Source organism: Marmota marmota, unplaced genomic scaffold (genome assembly GCF_001458135.2).
Source record: "Marmota marmota marmota unplaced genomic scaffold, marMar, whole genome shotgun sequence".
NCBI classification, from domain to species: Eukaryota; Metazoa; Chordata; class Mammalia; order Rodentia; family Sciuridae; genus Marmota; species Marmota marmota.
Genome location: NW_026000093.1, coordinates 7,510,042 through 7,533,041, shown reverse-complemented (window position 1 = coordinate 7,533,041; position 23,000 = coordinate 7,510,042). Strand labels below are relative to the sequence as shown.

Sequence of the window (23,000 nt, the reverse complement as noted above, 5' to 3'; positions counted from 1 at the left end):
CCATAGCTTGGATTCTATAACTATTAGTTTTACTCTCAGTTTAGTCTATAGGCCACTTTAATAAAAAGCTGTGTCTTATACAGGTTTCCATTACTGTAACAAATAACCAGAGATTTTCACCTGATAAAGATAAAAGGGTTAAGCCAGGAGCGGTGGCACACACCTTTAATCCCAGCCACTTGGGAGGCTAACGCAGGAGGATCATAAGTCTGAGGCCAGCCTCAGCAGCTTAGTGAGGCCCTAAGCAACTTAATGAGACAATATCACAAAATAAAAAAATAAAACAAAAGGGCTGGGGGTGTTACTAAGTGATTAAACACCCATGGATTCAATCCTAGTAAAAGAAAGAAAATAAAGGAAGGAAGGAAGGAAGGAAGGAGAGAAAGAGAGAGAGAGAGAGAGAGAGAGAGGGAGGGAGGAGGGAGATTAGTTTGGCTCACAGTTTTAGAAGTTTCATTTCATGATCCACAGGCCCTGTTGATTTGTGCTCGGGCAGTGTGTCATGGCTGGAATGCAGGGTGAAGCAGATGCACTTATCTCCTGGCCTGGAAGTGAAGGAGAAAGAGGAGGGGCTGGGTTGCAGGATCCCTTTCAGGAGCCTCCAGTGACCTGAAGGTCTTGCACCAGGTCCCACCTCTTGAGGTTCCCACCACTTCCCAATAGCACCAGGCTGGGGTCCGATTCTAACCTTTGCACTGAGAACATTCTGGATCCAAACTGTAGCAAAATGTAAATCACCGAAACTTAATTCTTGATGTGTTTTTATTCTCAGATATAAAATATACAATTACGAAGGGGTGCCAAAAGGTAAACCATGTTAACAATAATCTCTTTAATTGAAATGTCACTTACTGATCACTATATGCTAGGCTTAGAGTGAAATAGGTATATACATGTATTCTAGGTGCTTTTCCAAATGGTGAAATGCATAATTTTGGATGTCTATAATGAATCTTAGGTTGTAAATAGATTAACCTAAAAGTTCATCAGATATAGATTAATTTTAATGTGTTTTAGGAAAAAAATATATGACATTAAATTAGTGATATCATGGATATTATCGACATCGTTTCAGATGAGGCTCAGCTCTCCTCTACCACCAAATTACCTGTTTTAAAGACAGTTTAAAACAAGTATATAATAGTTCAGGTTATAGCTGCATATGACGGAAACCATGAAGGAAGTGAACCTGAGGAGATTCATTGGTCCCCTCTGCATGATTTCATAGGGTACTAAAACAGGTGGAGAAGACAATAAGGTAGGGAAAATCATGTGTATGCTCAAAGGCTGGAGCCAGACCACTGGGTTCCAATCCCAGATCTCCTGTGCATCTCTTTCTATGAGTTTGGGCAAGTCACTTGGCCTTTCCAAGTCTTGGTTTTCTCATCTGCAGAATGGGGATGATGATAGTCATTACCTCACAGTTGCAGGATTGAGACTGGAACACAGGCATCTCTGATATTATAAGCCATACCAAGATCTCTCCTGGATGGCAGAGGGGTTTTATCTCTTGTGCCAATTTGAAGGATTGGAAGCGTCTGCCTGTGGTACAACAATGACACATATTTGAGACTTCATGGGGGAAAGGGACTAATAAATGTCAGATATCTGCCTCCAGATACATTTCCTGCATGGTGTTCTGTTACTGTCTACCTGTAGGTCCAACTTCTAAGCTCACAGAAGACCCAGTCTCACTAGGACCAGTGCAAAGGGCAATGAGGATGAAAGATAACCCAATCAATCCATTTCTTTTGATATTTTTCTTATTGATACTGCCACCAATACTAACAGAGACATGGCATCAGCTAAAATTAAGACTTCCACTTTGAAATTAATGTATGTTGCAAAATAGTATTTTACATTAATCAAATGTTACTTCTTCACTTGCAAAAGATAGCTATCTAAACATTTCAGTAAACTTAATAGGTGTCTAATTTTCTGAAAGAGGAGGAAGGAAGGGGAAGTTGGAGAAGAAAGAAGAAGAAGGGAGGAAGAAAGAAATAGTGGTGTGCACAGTCTAGACATCAGAGGCTGATCCTGGTCAGTCATTGGCTGATGGTCTGTCTCAATGCTTCTCCCAACTTTGGAAGTTCTCAAAAGCAGAGAATGTGTCCCGGCTGAACTGACCCTCCCCAGGTGTTTGCTTCAGTCTAAGCAAACACATGGTCATGATCAGACCCACAGCCACTTGAAGCTCAGTGGAGTGATGACTCCCAGTGTCCCCTTTCAGGAGGTGGCTGGTCCTGTCCATCTGCCTTCACCATGGCTACTCTCTGCAATCAATTCCAGCTCTGTCCTGCCGTCATCTTGATACTCATCTAGCCATCTGCCATCGAAAGAGGAGATAATTAATAAGAGAGAGTATTGAAAGAAAGTAAATTATGTGAAAGAGTAAAATATAAAATGGATTAAAGAGATCTTTGGGCAGAAGCTCCAAATTTTTAAAAAGCATTTGCAATTTCAAGCCACTCCAAATTGTCTTTAGTTAACTTCAGCAAAACTGTCCTACACTTGAGTTGCAAGGTCACATTAGTTCACTCTAAAATTTTGGTTTTTAAAAAAGTCCTCTGGAAACATTACCTATATTTTAATGCATCTTAAAATCAGTAAATATTTCTCATTTGGAGTACTGTTTGTGACAGCCTTGATTTCTCTCCTGGCATGTGACTAGCAGTTGTATATTGCAGCCAAACCCTCAGACTCTATCATGGCACTCTGCAAGAGAAATATTAAATAAGACATGAACTACATATGCAAAAAATAAATAATGTAGAGGGTAAAAGGTGAATTTTAATATTTTTCATTTCCTTCAAATTCAAAAAATTAAAAAAGATTACTTAAACATATAATCAATATGAAGATTATGTTACATTCTTTTTTGTGCTACATCTTTAAATTCAAATTAGTCTCAATGGAGGAATTTGCTAGATATATGTGGCTGTGGTTTCCAGGTAAAAGCAGACAATTCTGGAACTGGACATATTTTGATCTGAATTCTGTTTCCATCAACTTTATTTATTATAGTTATGTATTCCACCAATATATATTTTTGAATAAAAACTGTTCTTTTGCCTCAGTTTCCTTGTCTGTGAAATAGAAGTACCACAGAGCCCACCTAAGCTTTACCGTGAGGATCATGTGTCTGTGTGTGGAGTTCTGGCTTTACCTTGAGCCTACCCTGTGATACAAGTCAAATAAACACTGCCATGGATATTCTTCTGATTTTTCTCTCCAGCAATACGGGAGATAGCTCTTACAGATTAAATCTGGAATATCCCCCAAAAGCTTGTGTGTTGAAAGCATGGTCCCCAGGGCAGCCAGGCTCAGAGTTGGGATTTTTAGGTAGTGATTTGATCATGGGGGCTCTGACATCATTAGTGGATTAGTTCATTGAGTGTTGAACAGATTACCAGGACCTCGTTGGAGAAAGCAGGTCACAGGGAGAGTACCCTGGAAGGGTCTAGCTTCTCTCTGGCCCCTTCCTCTCTCTCTCAGTTTCCTGGATGCCATGATCTGGCAGTTTTCCTCTGTTGTACTCTCCCTTCATGTTCTGCCTCACTACAAGTTCAAAGTAATGAACCCAGATGTCCACAGCTCCATGAAACCTCCAAAATCATGAATCAAAATAAGCTTTTCCTCCTCTAAGTTGTTTTTCTCAGTGATGAAAGATTGACGGACGCATGAGCCATGTCAACCTTAGAGAGTCCCACAACAGAAGAAATCTGCTGTTTCTTAACTCTGCAATAAAGCTATAAATAACTTTGTTTCTCAGAGGCCTTTTCTATTCTCATAATTAAAAGGGGATGTGAATTTAAATAACTGATAAACTCTGCTGAGAAGATAGTAAAACCTGGGTCTTCAAAACTCTCCAAAATGTCATTAGAATTTTCAGACAAAACAATTTTATAGAAAACTCAGCATTTTGCGTGGAGATATTTTTCCTAAAGGACAATACACAAGATCATGGTGATACAATGGAAAAGACAGATGGAGAGACACTGGATTAAAATTCTCTGAGAGTTCAGGATCACAGAGACCCAGCTCTCTGGCTAACTCTTCTATGAGTTGGGCATGTCATTCATCTCTTGGAGAGTCAGTTTTCTTGTCTGTCAAACAAGGCATAAAGTAGGTTATCTTTGGTTTCTTCCACTTCTGAAGAAATAGCTAGAAAACTTCTCTTTTTGTACTTATCTAACCCTGGGTCATCAGAGAAAATGAGCAAGGAAAACAGTTAATACTGCCATAATTCAGTTAAGGATGACATGCAATGATACACCTGTATGCAATATTTAATATGATGTTGTGTTGAACAATACATCATCTTAAATATTTTCATCTACAACATCTTATTCCTATAAATCAAATTTCCAAGGCTTGTAATTATTCAGAAACGTAGGAATAAGTCACCTCCATTTTGACTTCTACTCCTTTACCTTGCCAGTAAAATTAATTTTGGCTCTGAAGAGAACATGACTCTTATCATCTGCTCAGAACAATTCTTTGTCTTAAATGTGACACACTTAGAAAAATCATCATCTTTTATTTATTTTCATGATATCTCATAGTCACCATCTCATTCAAAACAATAAAACTATATCACATAATAGTAAACATAGCTTCGTATAATATCAATTATCTAGATGTGATATAGAATGAAATGTTATATGCATGTGGCCAAATTTGAGCACTTAATATGTAGACAGTACAACCAAATAACTGATTTTAAAGTTTTATTTGATTTCAATTAATTTAAATGTAATTGTGGCTAATGGCTACCACATTGGACTATGCAGATACATATTTTTTTAAAAGCCAATTATTTGGAGAATTCTACGTAATTGATATATGATCTAGAAATAAAAGTGAGTTTTCCTGTTCCATTTGGTTTGGTTTTGCTTCTGAAGATTTCTTATATTTACAATTGCTTCTATGACATTTGCTACCCTACAGTTTCTAATAATCACAAGCCATTTTTGCAAGTACTTTATATACATTGAAATCCTAAAACAACCCTGCAAAATAGGCATTATTATTGACATTTTACATAAGAATAAACTGAAAGTTGTCAGAGCTAGTTAGTAATGTGTTATTATTCAAATCTATTTCTGAAAATCATGAATCTTTGCTCCTTTCACTGTTCTTTAATTAATAAGAAAGATTTCTTGCAAAAACAAAAATATAAGGTGTCTTCTGAGAACTTTAACTTTGTAAAATGTCAATAACTACTATGGTACACATGCATTTTAAAGGAATGTGTACTGGGTTGGGGAAGAAGATAAGAAAAGTGTTTTAAATTTCGTTCATAAAGAATGAAATTCCTTATTAAGTTTCAAAAGAGTGGATATTTCCTAGAATCAAAAAGAGTAAAGTAAAATCCAGCCAGCCACCCAGTGTGCTTCTCTGCAAGTTTGATACAGTATAAATCACTTTAGGGAATAGTGAAGTCAACCCATCTGCTAAAGAGCACACCCAGCTCTCCAGCTTCATTTAGAATTACATCCCTCCTCCCTTATCAGTCATCAAGTGAGAGCTCTTTGAAGACAGGAGATCTTTATTTTTATCTCTATATATCCAGGACTTGGTGTAGTGCCTGACACCAAATATTTTCATCTGCATCATTCCGTTCCTATAAATCCAAATTTCCATGCCATGGTTTTGCATGAATAAATAGAGGAATAAAGTAATACACAAAATGCAAGGCATGAGTTCTCCAGATCAAAGGAACATGCAGTCACATAAATGTAACATCCTGAAACCTGAGTCCTCACAGTGCAAGTCTCTCCCATGGCCATTAGGCTAACACTGGTGCGTATGTGGGAGGCAAGGGGTCCCTGCTGAGAGAGATAGGACTCCTTTCTGCTGGGCCTCCAATGTGTATTCCACTTCTTGATATGGAAGCTGGTCAATTCCTATTGCATGAAGACTGAACAAGTGGATCAACACACTCTACAGATTAGTTGATAATGAACAGAAATTACCACCATTTTGTCCCATCATTCCAGATGTGGAACATCTACTAAAAGGTTAATTGGGCAACAAATATACCACTATGGTAACTTTGAAATAATATTTGGATAATTGTTAGATTAGCAGAATTTAAAACTTGGGACATAATGGGTTAATTTCATAATGTCGATTCTTAGTGCATTTTGTTGTAAGATATTCTTGATATTCTATTTGCATAACCTCTATAAAGTAAGTAGGGAAGATTTAATCTTTCTAATCACAAGATTTTGAAAACTGGGGATCAAAGTTTAAGTGATTCACCTATGGCTACTTGGCCAAGAAATTACACAGCTGCCCTTGAAGTTTGATTGTCTTATTATTATTATGCCATCTTAGTATAAAGGAGTTCAGAGTTCATGCACATAATTTCATTTGGGTTTAAATGATTTAAATGAACTAGGGAAATAAAGCATTATTCCTGCCTTACAAATGAGGACACGGAACTTGAGAAAAGTTGAAAGAAGTACCCAGAACTAGCAGTATGCTAGCAAGTATTTGAGAAACAGAGATAAGAACCTTTATTCTGAGTCCTAATCCAGTTTTCGTTCCATCTCAGCATACTTATTCCAGAAGAGGAAAATGTTGAATATTACAAATAGAGAACTGTTAATGCTCATAGGAGCGGCTTCCTGAGAAGACCTTCGACTTTGATTTTAAGAGAGGAATTGGTGTACACTAACAGCTGGGACCACCCAGCTGAAATGAACTGGCCCAGGGAGAGCATCACTTTGCATAATTTTGCATAATGATAATAGCCCACCTGTTGCATGGAAACAGCACCTCCTGACTGCTATCTTCCTCTTCAGACTTAACAAGGATACTCTTGAGAAACCATCCATTACCTGTGTAAATTGACAAAGAAGATCACTTTAACTCTGTAGCACAAAATGTACTAACATTGTGATTTTATTCATAGACCCTCCAAATGTTCTTTTTAAAGTACACTTGTCAGGCAATTTGGCTTCAGAAATATGCACATATAAATTATACCAGTAGAGAAATGAAAGCATGAGTGAGTGACCTAATTACTCAGTGTAGTAAAAGCAGAGGGAAAAAAGAAGATTTCCTATCAGGGACACAGGCTCTCCATAAAATTAAAAAAAAAAATAAATGCATGTGAGCTAAAAGTAAAGTGAGAAGCAAATTCACATAGATGTGCTTATATAAATACAGTTATACTCAGGTACAGATGATTGATATGTTTATACAATATAGGAAGTCACAATCAATCATCATTCTAAAGGGTGAAAAATTAGAAGTTATCATTGGTTACCGCATTTGTTAGTGAAACTAAAGAAAGAAAGGGAAAATGGGAGGAAGAAGAGGAGAAAAGGAAGAGAGGAGAAAGAAAAGTGAGGATAGGAAAAAAAGAAACAGAACTGTGATTACTCACACATCTGTAGTGGGTTTAGGTAGTGGGTTCACCCTACTACCTAAATTACAGAAACTCACTGGAATCAGAGAGATGAGAAAAACAGTTACATATAAAATAAGCTATCGCCCTTCTCGGACTATTCCCTGAAGACCTTAAAAGAGCACATTATAGGGATACTGCCACATCAATGATCATAGCAGCACAATTCACAATAGCTAGACTCTGGAATCAACCTAGATGCCCTTCAATAGATGAATGGATAAAAAAATGTGGCATTTATACACAATGGAGTATTATGCAGCACTAAAAAACGACAAAATCATGGAATTTGCAGGGAAATGGATGGCATTAGAGCAGATTATGCTAAGTGAAGCTAGCCAATCCTTAAAAAACAAATGCCAAATGTCTTCTTTGATATAAGGAGAGCAACTAAGAACAGAGCAGGGAGGAAGAGCATGAGGAAAAGACTAACATTAAACAGAGACGAGTGGTGGGAGGGAAAGGGAGAGAGAAGGGAAACTGTATGGAAATGGAAGGAGACCCTCATTGTTACACATAATTACATATAAGAGATTGTGAGGGGAAAGGGGAAAAAAACAAGGGAGAGAATTGAACAACAGCAGATGGGGTAGAGAGGGAAGAGGGGAGGGAAGGGGAGGGGGGATAGTAGGGGATAGGAAAGGTAGCAGAATACAACAGTCACTAATATGGCATTATGGAAAAATGTGGATGTGTAACCGATGTGATTCTGCAACTTGTATTTGGGGTAAAAATGGGAGTTCATAACCCACTTGAATCAAATGTATGAAAGATGATATGTCATGAGTTATGTAATGTTTTGAACAACCAATAAAAAATAAAATAAAATAAATACATAAAAATCCAGTGCATTTCTATTGACCAGCAAAGAACAGTTCAAAAAAAAATAAGTCATTGAAAGTTATTGTCAAATTGCTATAAAAAATAGAGGAATAAATATAAAAACAGTTGTAGTATGATTTACAGAAAAATTGTCTATGTTTAAGGAATGGCAGTAAAACACCATGAAGAAGTAGAGCACGATCCCAAATTGAGAAGCGGGAAGACATTGAGGAGATGTCTGTTTCTTATAAACAAATGAGAATGTCATTAAATCAAGTTCGCCACAATGTTCTACAAGAAAATCAACAAACTGATGATCACATTTATGTGGGTGACAAGGGCCTAAGAATATCAGAGGCACATCCGGATCAGAATAAGGTAGTGGGTTCACCCTACTAGTTATTCAAATTTATTATAAATCTGTACTAATTAAAGCAATACAGAATCAATGCTGGCATAGGTAAGTTGACTATGGAACAACAAAAATGATTGACCTATACCATACGTATATATAAACTTGTCTTTGCTTTCTCTGTAGAGTAGTGTGGAACTATAAAGCAGACTGCAATCAGAAACCATAACAAGCAATCTTAATTATCAATGGGGAAAGTTGCAATTGTTAGTTGACTTTTAAACATTTGTGTGAAAACATCAAAAACTCTCTTGCTGTTAGTTAAAATTGTATTTGAAAATGAAAAAAATAGTAACACTAATATTTAGTATCCAGTAATTTATCAAAAATTAAAAGGTTTTATTTATTAGTGAAAAAATCTTAAAAGTAATTGTATATTCCTTATCTCTCTTTCTCTCTCTCTCTTTTTTTGTCAAATAATCTACAATATAGAGTAAACATCTTTTCTGTGCCTTTGTAAAATGCCAAACTCCTTTCTTAATTTGCCATTATCTTCTAACATTTTATATTCCATGTTTTCAATGTCATAAAATTCTATGAGCACTCCTTTAATGTAAAGTTTCTATCAAAAATTACATTCCTTTATTACAACCGCTTTGCTCATTCATGGTGTTCAGTACTGTCACTGATTTCTGCAGGCTGCCTAATCACAGCATTGTCAAAATCCCTAAGACTGTTGAGTTTCTTCTAAAACTAAGTTTATGTTAGATCTGAATTTTACATCCATGATGTTCACTTTTCTTTCTTTTTTTTCACTTCTTTGTTGCAAATTCATCTTTCAATTATACATTATTATAAACTCCCACACGGATTCATTGCTGGTAGACAAGAAGCCAATACAAGCACATGCTTTGCTGTCTGGGCATGAACTCATAACAGCTGTGCAGTGACCCATCACCAACAGACTTTGAGAGAAGTGACATGATTGGTCATTGCTTAGGATGTGCATCTGTTATTCACATCATGATTTGTGGACTGAAAAGCTGGAAACATATTTGTACTTGATGCAGTTACAGTTAGTTTAGGATGCTAACTGAAATTTGAACTGAAAGGGGAAGGGGATTTGCATTATTTAAATCATCATAACTAAAATTTATGCATACAGAAACTGTGAAAAGCAAGAGCTGCCTGTCTACCATAAAGGTGACTTTGTAGAGCACATGGGTAAATATGTAGTAATTGATTAACAATGATGGTATCACTGATTATACATACAGAAAAAAATTGAAGTGGATTTTACCCTCATATCATACACAAAAATTAATTACAGATGGAGTAAATACTTTAATCCTAAAGACAAGACTTATAATATATGCATGTGTACGTTTAAACATAAATACATGTATGTGAATATTATCTACCTATCTATCTGGAATACCCTACGGGCAATGAAGATTTTCTTAAGACACAAAATGTGCTCATCATTTAAAAAAAAAGTTCAACTGCACTAATAAATTAGGAATTTCAATCATCAAAATGTACCATAAGCAGAAGATAGCTCAGCAGTCAGTGGTAGTTGCTCTCTGCCTTTTGACAACTCTTCAAAGTTAACGTCCACATTCCCAAGGTGTCTTTGCAGGTAGAGGTGAACTATGTGACTAATTTACCAGTAATGAAATGTGGCCAGAAGTCTAGCTTCCATCTCACTTGCTTAAAAACCATAGTTTCTAGGGACTTTCTTTCTTTCCCACGTGCTGTGACCCTGGGAACACAAAAGAGCACATGATGCGGTGTTGGGAGAATAACAGGCTAGAAGGACCCTGCGTCCCTCATGGATGACTCAGCAGTCACCACAACATACAGCTTGGGGCTGTTACCTGAATATAAAGGGAACTTCTATCTTATCTATTTTAAAACCTGATTGGCTGCTTTTTATTAGAGGACTTTTGGTTTAACCTTAAACATTACAGACAAAGGCATATATTTCCACGGTAGAAGAAATTCAATGTACAATAAAATGATAAAAGAATGCTCACTTTTCCTAGAAATCAGTACAATGCAAACTAAAGCTACAGTGAGACTCCACTTGATGCCCACTGAATAAAGGCAAAAATGAGGTGTACAAAATGTTGATGAAAATATAATACAACATAAATTCCTACACACTTATAGATAGGAGGAAACTCGGGACTATCATTTTTGAAACAAGTAGTTTAATGTCTAAAACTGAACATGACCATATCCTTTGAACTAGAAACTGACATCTATACCTTTACCCTACAGCAGGATTTCTCACCCTGAGCACTATTGACATTTTTTGACTTGATGATTCTTGTTGTGATTTTTGTTCTGTGAATTGTAGAGTATTTAGCAAGATTCCATATCTATATCCATTATATGCTGGTAGTACTTTCTATCAGTTGTGACAACCAAAGTATCTTCAGGCATTGCTAAATACCCTGGAGTAAGAGGGCAGCAAATTCATCCCCAATTGCAGCCACCACCCTAGAGGGACTTTTGCTTCTAAGCACAAAGAGACACGTCAAGAATGTCCATTTCAGTGTGTTCGTAACATTTGAACGAAGAACAACACAACTATCCATTAACAAGAAATGGATAGATAGATTATGTGTAGCCACACAAAAGAATTTTACACACATGTGAAAATACATTATCTGAAACACCACACATAAAAATGAATGAATCTCAGAAACAAACACTTGAGTTAAAAGACGTATCATCACAAAAGACTTCATACAACACAGCACGATTTTTACAAAGCACAAAGGTATCAAAAGTATTTTCAAGGATAAAGACATTATTCATAAAGCCTTTTTATAAGCCAAGATTATATTTTAAAATCAAGAAATGATAAAAAAAATTGGAGATGATATCTTGGGGGTGAGTATAAGAGAGGCAAACACAGGTAGAATAACTGGTATTGATAATAGTGTAGGCTTCAGTTAGGGGGTGATGGATTACCAGACATTTTATAGTACATATTAAAAAAATAAATAAATAAACCTAGCTTAGACAGTCTGCTATAGCAATGCTTTTCTTTTAGTTAAAAGTGAATAGAATGTAGTAAGGAAAATCTAGTTGAAGAATTTCAAAATCACATTATAATGATTATTTCCAATTTTCTCCGAATTTCAAATAACTTAATTCTATCAGTCATAGATGTTCATCAAAATTCCCAAGTATCCAGCTAACACCTGGCTCTTACCCCAGCCTACGCCATCTTCCATCTCTTCATGAAAAAATCTTCATGTTCTGGACTCAGTGTATCCCCTTAACTAAGGCATAGCAGCACTCTGAAGGTCACATTCAGAATATTTATCATACTTTATTATAATTTAATAAAATTATTTCATATGTGTCTGCCCCCACTGGGCCCTGCCCATGAGCACAGAGACCACCTGCATCTTGTTCACCTTCATAAGTCCAGCCTCTGGCAAAATGCCTGGCATACAGCAGCTCTTGATCCAGAGCTTTCCCCTGGAAGCCAGTCCATGGCCGACATCAATCAAGCGTTTGTATTAAAACAAACAGAAAAGCATGCATATTTCTGATTACTCAGAATCCACTGGATGAGAATCCCTGGGAGTGGATCCAGGAGCCTATTTTACTTGCTTTCCGATACTCCGATAATTCCTAGATATTCTGAAATGTTACAAAGTTTGCTGCAAATTGGGTGTTTTACTAAAGCTTTTTATTTCTCTTATCCATAGATAAACTGTATTCATGTTAAAAAGAATAATGTTGTGCATCACTTCTTTTTAAAAAATGAAAAGGGAGAAAAAAAGAAGCCTTGAGAATTTGCTGAAGTCTTTCCCACACCTGAACAGGTTTTTGTTAATGAATGTTTCACGGAAAGAAAAAAAATCAATATTTTATAAGTTTGTTGCTCTCTCTACCGAAAGCCTTTTCTGTGTGAGTAATTGGGTTCTGTAAACATGTTTAAAATCACAGCATTTCCTTCATTTTTCCTTTTGTAGTTCTCATTTTTTTGTATCAAACATTATAATGCCTTCTCATTCAAGCATTCAGCCCCCCCCACACCCCTCAAAATAAATCCCTAATTTTTCTCCCATCACCTAGGATAGCTTTTGCCCTGCTCTTTTCTGCATAGCACCTCAGTTTGGGCTTTACAGGGTGTGGGTTAGACTTCTATCATCATTTCCTTCCCTCATCACCAACGGGAGGTTCAGAATCACTTTCAAGAGTCTGCTTAAGCCAACTGCTCTGCTCTGATCCATGCTGAAGTCACAGCCTCATTCTGATCAGCCATTCTGCAAGTCCATGCCCTACATGCGGGGCAGATCTGGGGCAGTGCAAGAAATCTCCATGCACATTTCCATTCTTTATGAAAATAACCTAAAGGCATAGATTCTCCAGTCACACCTCTGTGCAGTGACACCCTCCACAGTGATGCCCTCTGCAATGACGTGCCTGTGCAGTGACGCCATCTGTTGAAATATTCCTTACTGTGACAGCCTCCGCAATAACACCCTCTCCTGTGATACCCTCTGCAGTGACACTCTCTACAATAATACCTTTTGTAGGGACACCTCTGCAGTGACACCCCTCTGCAGTGACACTCTCTACATTAACGCCCTCTCCTGTGACACCCTGTCCTGTCACACTCTCTACACTAACACCCTCTCCTGTGATACCCTCTGCAGTGACACCCTCCACAATAATACCCTTTGCAATGACATCTCTGCAGTGACACCCCTGTGCAGTGACACCCTCTCCTGTGACATGCTCTGCTGTCACACTCTCTGCTATGAAACTCTGCAGTGGCACCCTCTGCAGGTGACATGCCTTTGCAGTGTGCTGGGACACCACTCTAAAATAGCCCCCCCCCCCATATAACAGGCAGCATTTTATGTTGTTCCCTCCTATATTCATTTTTTTCCTTTGCCTCTTTTGAAGACTTTCCCCAATATAATCCTGCGCTTATTTACGTATGTGTCTCTTTTCTTTCTATTAACTGCTCCTATCACCTCTCTGCTTCCATTCTTTTTGCATTTGTCAAAAACATGCTTCTTTTTGAGATGGCCATTTTAGATTTTTCCTTGTTCTTTTCAAAAAGCATTACAGATAATCATTTCATTTATTTAAAACCATTCGTTCAATGAATGGTCACTAATTAAACTATCTATCCTGTCAAGCACTGTACTATAGGGCCCTACAAAGAAAAGACAAGTGATAAATAAGTCCAGTCTCCAAAAGACTTAATCTAGCAGAAAGGAAAAGGCGCATAGAAATAAACACAACAAATGGTTGTTCTGCAGTGATATAAGTTAAAAATGTATTTGCGCTTTAGCTTTAAAGACTACAGTTCCAAATTCACACCTTCATACATGTAGTCAACATGCCTTGTGTGCAAACAGAGATATGATAAATTGTGTTATAAAGGTGTATTAAGAATTGTAATGCAAAAAAAGAGAGAGCTTGTGTATAATGGCATAATTTGGCATGAACGTACTTGATATACAGCGTTAAGAAAAATTGTGCTGTGGGTTATGAACTCCCATTTTTACCCCATATACAGATTGCAGAATCACATCGGTTACACATCCACTGATTTACATATTGCCATACTAGTGTCTGTTGTATTCATAACCCACTTGAATCAAAATGTGAAATATGATATATCAAGAACTATGTAATGTTTTGAACAACCAACAATAAAAATTATTTAAAAAAAGAAAAGACATACCCATAAAAAAATTGTGCTGTGAATGGACAATTATGAATGTAATGCATTCCACTATTGTCATGTATGTAAGAAATAAATAAAAAAAATAAAGATATAGTTCCAGAAGCAAACAAACAAAAGTAATTTTAATAGTTCTAAGGAGTTAGTTAGTAAAAAAGATATTAATGAAGTATAGTTGACAGGACTTGGTTAACATATATATCAGCGTAAAAGTCAGGGAGGGGAGGAAGGATCAAGGATGATCCCAAAGCTCCAGGTTTGCTGAGGGTTGAAGGCTTTGGGATGAGGAACATGGGAGAAATGCATCTGAAATCACTGCCCAGTGCTTCTAGACACAAATACACACACACACACACACACACACACACACACGCTTTTAGGAAATTTCCCTGAGAATAGCATAACTGTCTGCTTTTGTAAGTCATGCAATAAGCTTAACCTCAGAAATCTTTACTGTAGTATACTGTTTTAGAAGTCAATTATTTTCTGATCTCAGTTTTACATGACCTATATGTTTCACCTACCTTTTATATTATTTTTAATAAATGAGCAAAAACAATTTCTGACCAAGAAACCAACCCTTACCTGGACCCATGCCATCATGACTAATCAGACATTTCCTCAGTTGTCCAAGAGACACCGCCTTAATGGAAAAAATATCAACCTGCACAACAACAACAACAAAATGAACCCAGTGACCATTGGGATAGTTCCTTTCTTTCTAGGAAAAAAATGGTATTATTATTATCAATACTATATTGCTACATTCCATGTTGCTATACACTACCAGTGTGCTATTATTATCACCCCTATGATAGAATCATGTAGTTTTCATGGGTGGTCTCTCCTACACGATGTGTTGTGGGAGGCACACAAACACGTAGCACATGATTCTTCCTGTCCTCAATTGTACAGTCAATTAAAAATATTTTACTCTTCAAAGTTTTATTCCCTACATTAACTCACTTAGTCCTCAGAACGACACAACCCAGGAAGTGAATACTACTCACTTTCTTATTCAATAGTGTGAGAGATTCATACACACAATCAAGGGCACTTGTCCCACGTCAGCTGCTAGTGAATGATGTAGCCGGGACTCTGACCCAGCATTATTGCTCTGCCTCTCAGTATCTTTTGTTTTTAAATAAATTATATATGCAAGTATATGTATATGTGTGTGTATGTGTATGAAATATTTTTTTGTTTGCTTATTTTTTTTTGTTTTTGATTTTCTTTTGTTTTCGTTTTGGTTTTGGTACCAAGGGATTAAACCCAGGGGCCATTAACCACCAAGCCACATCCCCAGCCCTTTTTTTTTTTATATTTGAGACAGGTTTTTGTCCAATTGCTTAGAGCCTCTCTAAATTGCTAAGACTGACTTTAAACTCATGATCCTCCTGCCTTAGACTCCTGAGCTGCTGGGATTACAGGTGTGCACCACTGCACCCAGCACCAAATAAAAAAAAATATGTATATACAATTTTATTTATGTATGTATATAAATAAGAATATATATAATTTCTGTGATATATATGTATATGTATACATGTATATATGTATGTGTGTTTATATACATATACATACATTAGAAATTTTATAATAAATGGTAAAATAATCACAAAGTGTACAAATTACAACTGCACACTCAATAAACATTCCATATAATTGTCTGGGCTCAGAACCCTAAAGTCTGGCCCTTTGGCAGGCTGAGCACTTTGAACTAAAGGAGATTAAAAGGCCTCAGAAGCATTCCTAAAAATGAGTTCTTCTGCCCCCCTGTCCCTCCATGGCCCTTCTCCCCCAAATCAGTAATAGAAACCAGACTTTCTTTTCTACAAGGCAGTTAATGGAAACTAGAACTTCTCTCCCTTAAAGCAAGCTATAAAACTTGCAAACTCTCACATTCTCCTACCTTTTTGTGGCTGGCCATAAAGAAATTCTCTGACCTACTTCACTTGATGGTAGGTCATAAGACCCTCTTTCTGGAGAGGTCCTGCCTCACACCGAAGAGAAAGGCATGCTGCACAGAGAGGCCAAGAACATATGAACAGACCGGTTTTCTTCCTAGGTTCGCCCTTCAGCTGGTTAATATCAGCTCTCAACCTTTTTGATGAATCATATTTCAAAACGATTGTCCATTTGTCATTAAATTTGAGAATAAAATTAGACTGTTTTCCCTGGGTCTTTGGATCTTCCACTTATAGTTCCTGTGCCACATAAAATGTTAATTTTAAAAAGTATGCTATGTTTTTGTCTTGTTAACCTATCATTTGTGGCAGCCATGACCCTTATGATGGGTGAGGAAAGAGATCCCACCTCTCCTCCCCTTCATGAGTAGCAGAGCATTAGCTGGATCCTCTGACCCTAGCGATGCCCCTTCCCACACGTATGTACCCAAATAGTATCCAATATCCCATTTTTTGACATACCTAATTAGTTTCACCTGGTCTGAAAACATTGTTCATGGAATAATACAGTGTGTTTACCTTCTGACTGCCTTGTTTCATTCAATGGGTGTAAAATTCATCCAGCTGTTTTGTCCAATAGCATTTTATTTATTTTCATTATTAAATACTATCTTAAATTATCCATCTGTGTTGCTATTTGTGGACAATATTGTTCCTAGAATAATACATTGCACAGTGTTCTTAAATATACCATCTCATATTTGCCTTCATTTCTATTGGGGAACAGAGGATTCCTATACTCCGTTTTCATGGATAGTCTCCGTTTTCTAAAGAGCTTATGCAAACATATACTCTGTATGTGCAATATGTGGAAGTTTATAGTGCTCCACCGGCTGCAATACTTGTTATTGTCATTCTTTTGAAGTTTAGACTTCTTATTGTGCACAGTAACACTTCATGGTGGTTTTCATTATATTTCCTGATTGCTAACATTCTTCATGTTTAGGTGATTTGGATAGCCTCTTCCGTACAGTACAGGGTCGAATGTCATGCCCATGTTTTAAATTGGGTTATCCGTCTTTTTCTTGTTGATCTGTGGGTATTCTGTATACAGTCTAAAACAAGTCTTTTACCAGTACATATTCTACAATGTCTTCCTCTATGTGACTAGCCTTTTTACTCTCTTGACAGCTTCTTGAAGAACAGAAGTCTTTAATTTTAAAATAGCATAATTGATCGCTTTTCCCCTTTATGTTTAGCACTTCTGTTTCTGTCTTTAAAATCTTAGTCTGCAATTGTCTACCCATATTCATAGCAGCATTATTCACAACAGCCAAAAAGGTAGAAGCAACCCACATGTCTACTGAAGGGTGAGCACATGAACAAGATGTATACATACAAGATGAATATTACTCAGCCTTAAAAAGGGGAAACAAATTGGGCTAGGGCTGAGGCTCAGTGGTAGAGCGCTCGCCTAGTATGGGTGAGGCACTGGATTCAATCCTCAGCACCACATAAAAATAAAGAAATAAAAATAAAGGCTTTGTGTCCATCTACAACTAAAAAAATAAAATTAAATTAAAAAGGGGGAAAATTCTGTCCCATTTTACAATGTACACAAATCTAAGGGACATTATTCTCAGTGAAATTAGCTGCAAAAGAGACAAATGTAATATTTCACTTATATGAGACATCTGGTCAAGTTCATAGAGGCAGAGGGTAGAATAGAGGTTGTCAAGGGCTGGAAAAGGGAAGAATGGAGGTTGTTATTGGATGGGTACAGAGTTTAAGTTTTGTAAGATTTTAAAAAAAGAGTTTTGGAGATGAACAATAGTGATAAACTGCACAACAATATAAATGTTGTTGATACCATTAAAATGTATATATACTTCATATCAGCATGTAAATAACAAAAGCATATAATGATTTTTTTCAGACTTTAAAAAATGGTTATGATGATAAATTTTGTTATGTGTATTTTACCACAAAACTTTTAATACCTTTGTCTATCCCCAAACCATGAAGATTTTTTCTATTATCTTCTAGACATTTTATTATTTTACCTTTCATATTTAGAACTAAATTTGTAATGAACTGATTTAGGGATTTGGTGTAGAAAAGGGGTCATCATTTATTTTTATTTTTTAATGATATCCAAGTTACTATAAAAATTTATTGAGAAGACAATCTTTTCCCTGATGCTGCACATTAGAATGTTGGAACTGTTGCTGGATTGTTTCTTTGCTCTATTTTTTTTCCTCTGTGCAAACTGACACTGTCTTAATTACCTTAACTGTATAATAAGTTTTGATACCTGGTACTGTAAGTGCTCCAATTATTTTTTTCATCAAGGTTATTTTGAGAGCATTTGACTCTTTGCATTTCCACATATATTTTAGAATTAGATTGCCAATTTCAACTTAAAATAATCTTCCTGCAATTTCAATTGGTTTTGCATTAAAACTGCAGATCCATTAAAGAGAAGTAAGTACTTTCTAATATTGAGTCTTCTTATCCAGGAATACATTTTTAATAATATCTCTATTAATTTGTGTCTTTTTTACATTTTTTTCAGCAGTATTTTATTTTTCACATAGAGGTCTTGACTTGGCCATGCCCAACAGTGCCTGTTGGGCAATGGTCCCATGGACTGAGTAGCCATGACAACCGGGCAGGAGGCTCTCTGTGAATGGCCCCCACAATGACTCTCTCTCCCACAATGACTCCAGTCACTGATGCGATGGTGCCCAATTTGTTAACTGAGGTCATGGAGGGATCCAGACCCTGCTGCCAACAGCAGCAGCCCCTAGGATATAGGCTTATATTGGTCTTCTCTTTCTCTTCCTCATGCTCTCATTCTTTCTCTGCTGCGTCTTAGTGTCACCTCCCCTGCTGACAGCCTGAAGGGCCTGTCCTGGCTCTGCTTTGGGAGGACACACATGAAGCTCTTCACTTTTCAGGTGTGGGTTGATGAGGACCTCTATTCACTGTTGGGGCAGAATCCAAGCCCCATGAGTCCTCATAAACCTCTGCACAGTATCTCAAACCCCACTGCCACCTTCTGGTTGGCTTCTTGTTTCTAGGAATCTGTTGACAAATGATGGAATGCTCTGCCACTACCAGCTTCCCATCTGCACTCCGTTCTCTTCAGAATCCTGGACCCTCACGCTCTAATTGCCCAATAGCTCTCTAATGCCTTGCAAACTCATTTGAAAGATGTTTTATCAAATGTGTCTAGGTGTTCTCAGCAGGATGCTCACTTCGCTACAAGTGAGTCTTCCCTATCTGAAAGTAGAATCATAGGGACTTTGTTGTGTTTTGTTTTGCTTTGCTTTTCACTAGACAAAGGCCAGGCTCACTTACAATTGCATTGTCCCCGGTAAAGTGCATGTCCACCCAACTTCAGAACAATAACATGAACCCTAAGAAATGACCCCCTTGTAACTCCTAAGAGATACCAAACAAGTATCACAGGAAATTTGTGTCTACTTTTTTAGTGAAAGAAATTAGAGGAAGAATAGTAGATAAGACAATTCATGAAGATCTTTCCATTACCTGTCCACGCTGAAAGTTGGTTTTGTTGCTTTGGGATTGATGAAGCTTCCGATTCCCTGAATCTCCTCTGGTGCCGATGAGGTTGATAAATACATTAGACTCTGTTTCTGCCCCCGGCTTTGTGCCAGTGTGTATGTGAATTTCATAAACCACCACTGAAATGTTCAGAAATCTGATATTATCTTTCTTGTTCTTATTTATGTCTTTGAATATACTTAGATATTCTATAAGGGAATCAGAATGTATCTATGTGATATTTGGCCCTAACTCCTTTTCTTATCCATACCCCTCATTCAAACATACTCTTGGCTACTTAATGTTTACCTCATTCATAGAGACTCTGGCTATTCCCAGAATGACTGTTTCAAAATAATTATTGTTAGCAATTATGTAATTTCATTAACCACTATACTAACACAGTTATTATGAGAAGTTGTATTTTGGAGGGGAAGGAGACTCTCCTCTCTCTTAATTAGATGAAAGTGGCAATTTTTTCCCCTGAAGTTTGGTTGTTCTAATCACAGCTGGTTATTCGTGCTGCTACTTTGTGGAGATTACTATTCCAATAATAGAGATTTTTAATAGCCCTCTTGAGAAAGAAAAGATACAAAGATCCTAGAGAGATGCAAATTTAAATATAATTTTTAAAAAGAGTCCAGTTGAGGTTCTAGAAAATTATAATACACTACATTTGACCTCAGAATTAAGGCCATTTCTGAGACACTGGTAGAAATCACTAATTAGAAAAGAGATTGCTCTTGCTGATATTACGAATATGAGTAATATCTTGGGTATGGTGAGTTTTTTTGTATTCCATGATTCTATAACTCTTTATAAATCATAGTCCGCAATTGAGCAGTTGCGTTTATAGAAATTCACATTAACATTTTCCAAAGAACTCAGACATGAAAATCCAACAAGTAAGAAAACAAGGTAAGTGAGAAACATTGCCTGTTTCTCTCATGCCTGACCTTTAAAAAGACGAATGTGGTATATTGGGAAATGGTATAAGCAGAAAAGATAAATCAGTTTCTTTGTGCAGTCTTACATATTCTAAAATACCCCAGAGTGAAACCCAGCAGAGTTTAAGCAGAAAATCAGAACACTTCTCATGAATTTAGGACAGCCAAAGAAATCTTTCAAACTTCCTACAAAAAGAACTGGTCTGAAAAACTCTGGAATTGCCTGAACAGAATTAAGTCAAAACTTTGGCTAGAATTCTTCATGGAAACAGGAAGAAGAACAAGAATAATTTGATGTCTTTGTAGAGAAAACAGGTTTCTGCTTACTGGATTATTTTCTATGTTAGAGGAAGAATGAACTTGCATACAACTATGTTATTAAAAAAAACATTGACATACATAAAGTAAGACAATTAAATGAACAGTGAAATTTTTAAAAAGTACATATCAAAAATTATTTTGGACACAAGCCCACATGTTTACAGCATCAAGAACAACACTTAGCCTTCACTCAGCTACGGTTCACATACCCTAAAGTTGTGCTTAGCCTGTTACCTGACATGGCCTCAAATCCTTCTAAACATAGTATCCTAGATGTTGCTACAAATTTATTAGGCTAAATACACACACACACACACACACACACAAACACACACAAACATGCACAAAAAAAGAAAAAAAAACACAAAAAAATTTACTTTCCATCTAAAGTTCAAAGGAGAAATAAAAGTACCTGACATTTAGATGAATTAGTTATCAAAGTTGAACACTCAATTTTATTCTCAAATCATGTCAGAAAGAGTTACATCATTTAAAATGGAAGATAGAAGAAAACACAACCCCACTTGCCAAGAGAAGTATACATTTTGCTCAAATTTGTAGAATTGACTTTATATCAATTATATTCCATAACGTAACTCACTAAGCATTTCTATAATTCTGCAACAAAGTCATGGATTCTTTTTTAAAATGTAAAATGCAGAACAATATATTCTATATCCAGATATTGTCATGATCCTTAAGGCAATATAAAATTCTTCCTCCTCTAACTTAACCCAAAGGGAGGGTTTTAAGCATGCTTAGTTAATGTGTCACTTAGATGCACCCTAAAATGTTACATGTTTTAAAGGATCTCTAGCAAGCAAAGCTGTCGCAAATTCTTTCTTGGACTTTTCTCCTTGGGCATGAAATGTCAGTGTTCAAGGTGTTGCTCTAAAGGCAGGATCATATGTCCTAGCTAACAGATAATTATTCTGCTGTTAAAAAAAGTACAGGGGCAACAAATTATCTTTGTCCAAGAAAGGGACACCCCATACATAAAGAGATGAACTCCTGGTGGAGCCCAGTGATAAGTCTAAAATGTAAGTTAGAAAAACCTTTAAATTTGCTCAAATTCTTGAAAATTACAAGAACTGGTTTCAAGATGCCAGGTTTACAGATGGCAGGGATCATTTTACCTGAACATATTCAAAGGCAAGTATTCTTCATCAATCTTTCTGACAACAAGTAATCATCCTTAAAGTACCAGTTTTAAGAAGTTACTATTCATGTATCTATGACCATCATTTAGCTAAAGGAACCTGAAAGAGTTGACTCATTGGCTTGGGTTACCTATGTATGTTAGATATTTCTGTCAACATATTTTTAATGTTCTTTTTATCATCATTGATGCAATTTTTTTTCTTTCTGACAATTAGTTAAATTCCTCAGCTGCTTATGAGCAACTCACTCTGACAGTCCACCAGAAGCACAGAATAAAATAGTTGTCTTTCCATTTGCCACAGTTGTCATCCAGCTCAACTGATGGCTGCACTACATGTTGTCTCCAGAGTTTTCACTTGTGTCTGCAATGTCATTGTCTTCAACGTTCATCCTCATATTTACCCATTATTTATTATCATTTCAATGACGTCTCCATCTCCTGTCTCTCAGGGAATGCCTGGGATGTGTATCAGTGTAAAAGTTCAGCATTTTTGTGTTGTCTCCTCTCTATAATTTATTTATTCTTTGGGACTATAAAAGTGTGACCTGTATAATAAGATTTAACAGTATCTTATTAGTGACACAAAAATCTTTCAAGGGGCTGGGGATGTGGCTCAAGCGGTAGCTCCCTCGCCTGGCATGCGTGCCACCCCGGTTCGATCCTCAGCACCACATACAAACAAAGATGTTGTGTCCACCGAGAACTAAAAAATAAATATTAAAATTTCTCTCTCTCTCTAAAAAAAAAAAAAAAAAAAAAAAAAAAAAAAAA

The 23,000-nt window shown here is 36.6% G+C and overlaps 1 protein-coding gene across 2 annotated transcripts in view; it reads right to left on the bottom strand.

Annotated features, from left to right (window-relative positions):
- Positions 1-1,120: 1,120 nt before the first annotated feature.
- Rp1 (RP1 axonemal microtubule associated) overlaps positions 1,121-23,000 on the bottom strand; it is a 315,568-nt gene continuing 293,688 nt past the window's right edge. For both annotated transcript variants that reach the window (XM_048782900.1, XM_048782901.1), the window contains 4 exons: positions 19,785-19,939; positions 14,908-14,986; positions 6,767-6,848; positions 1,121-2,326 (listed from right to left, as the gene is read on the bottom strand). In XM_048782900.1, coding sequence (XP_048638857.1) covers positions 2,227-2,326; positions 6,767-6,848; positions 14,908-14,986; positions 19,785-19,939 — 416 coding nt within the window. In that variant the 3' untranslated portion in view covers positions 1,121-2,226. The remainder of the gene's footprint in view (positions 2,327-6,766; positions 6,849-14,907; positions 14,987-19,784; positions 19,940-23,000) is intronic.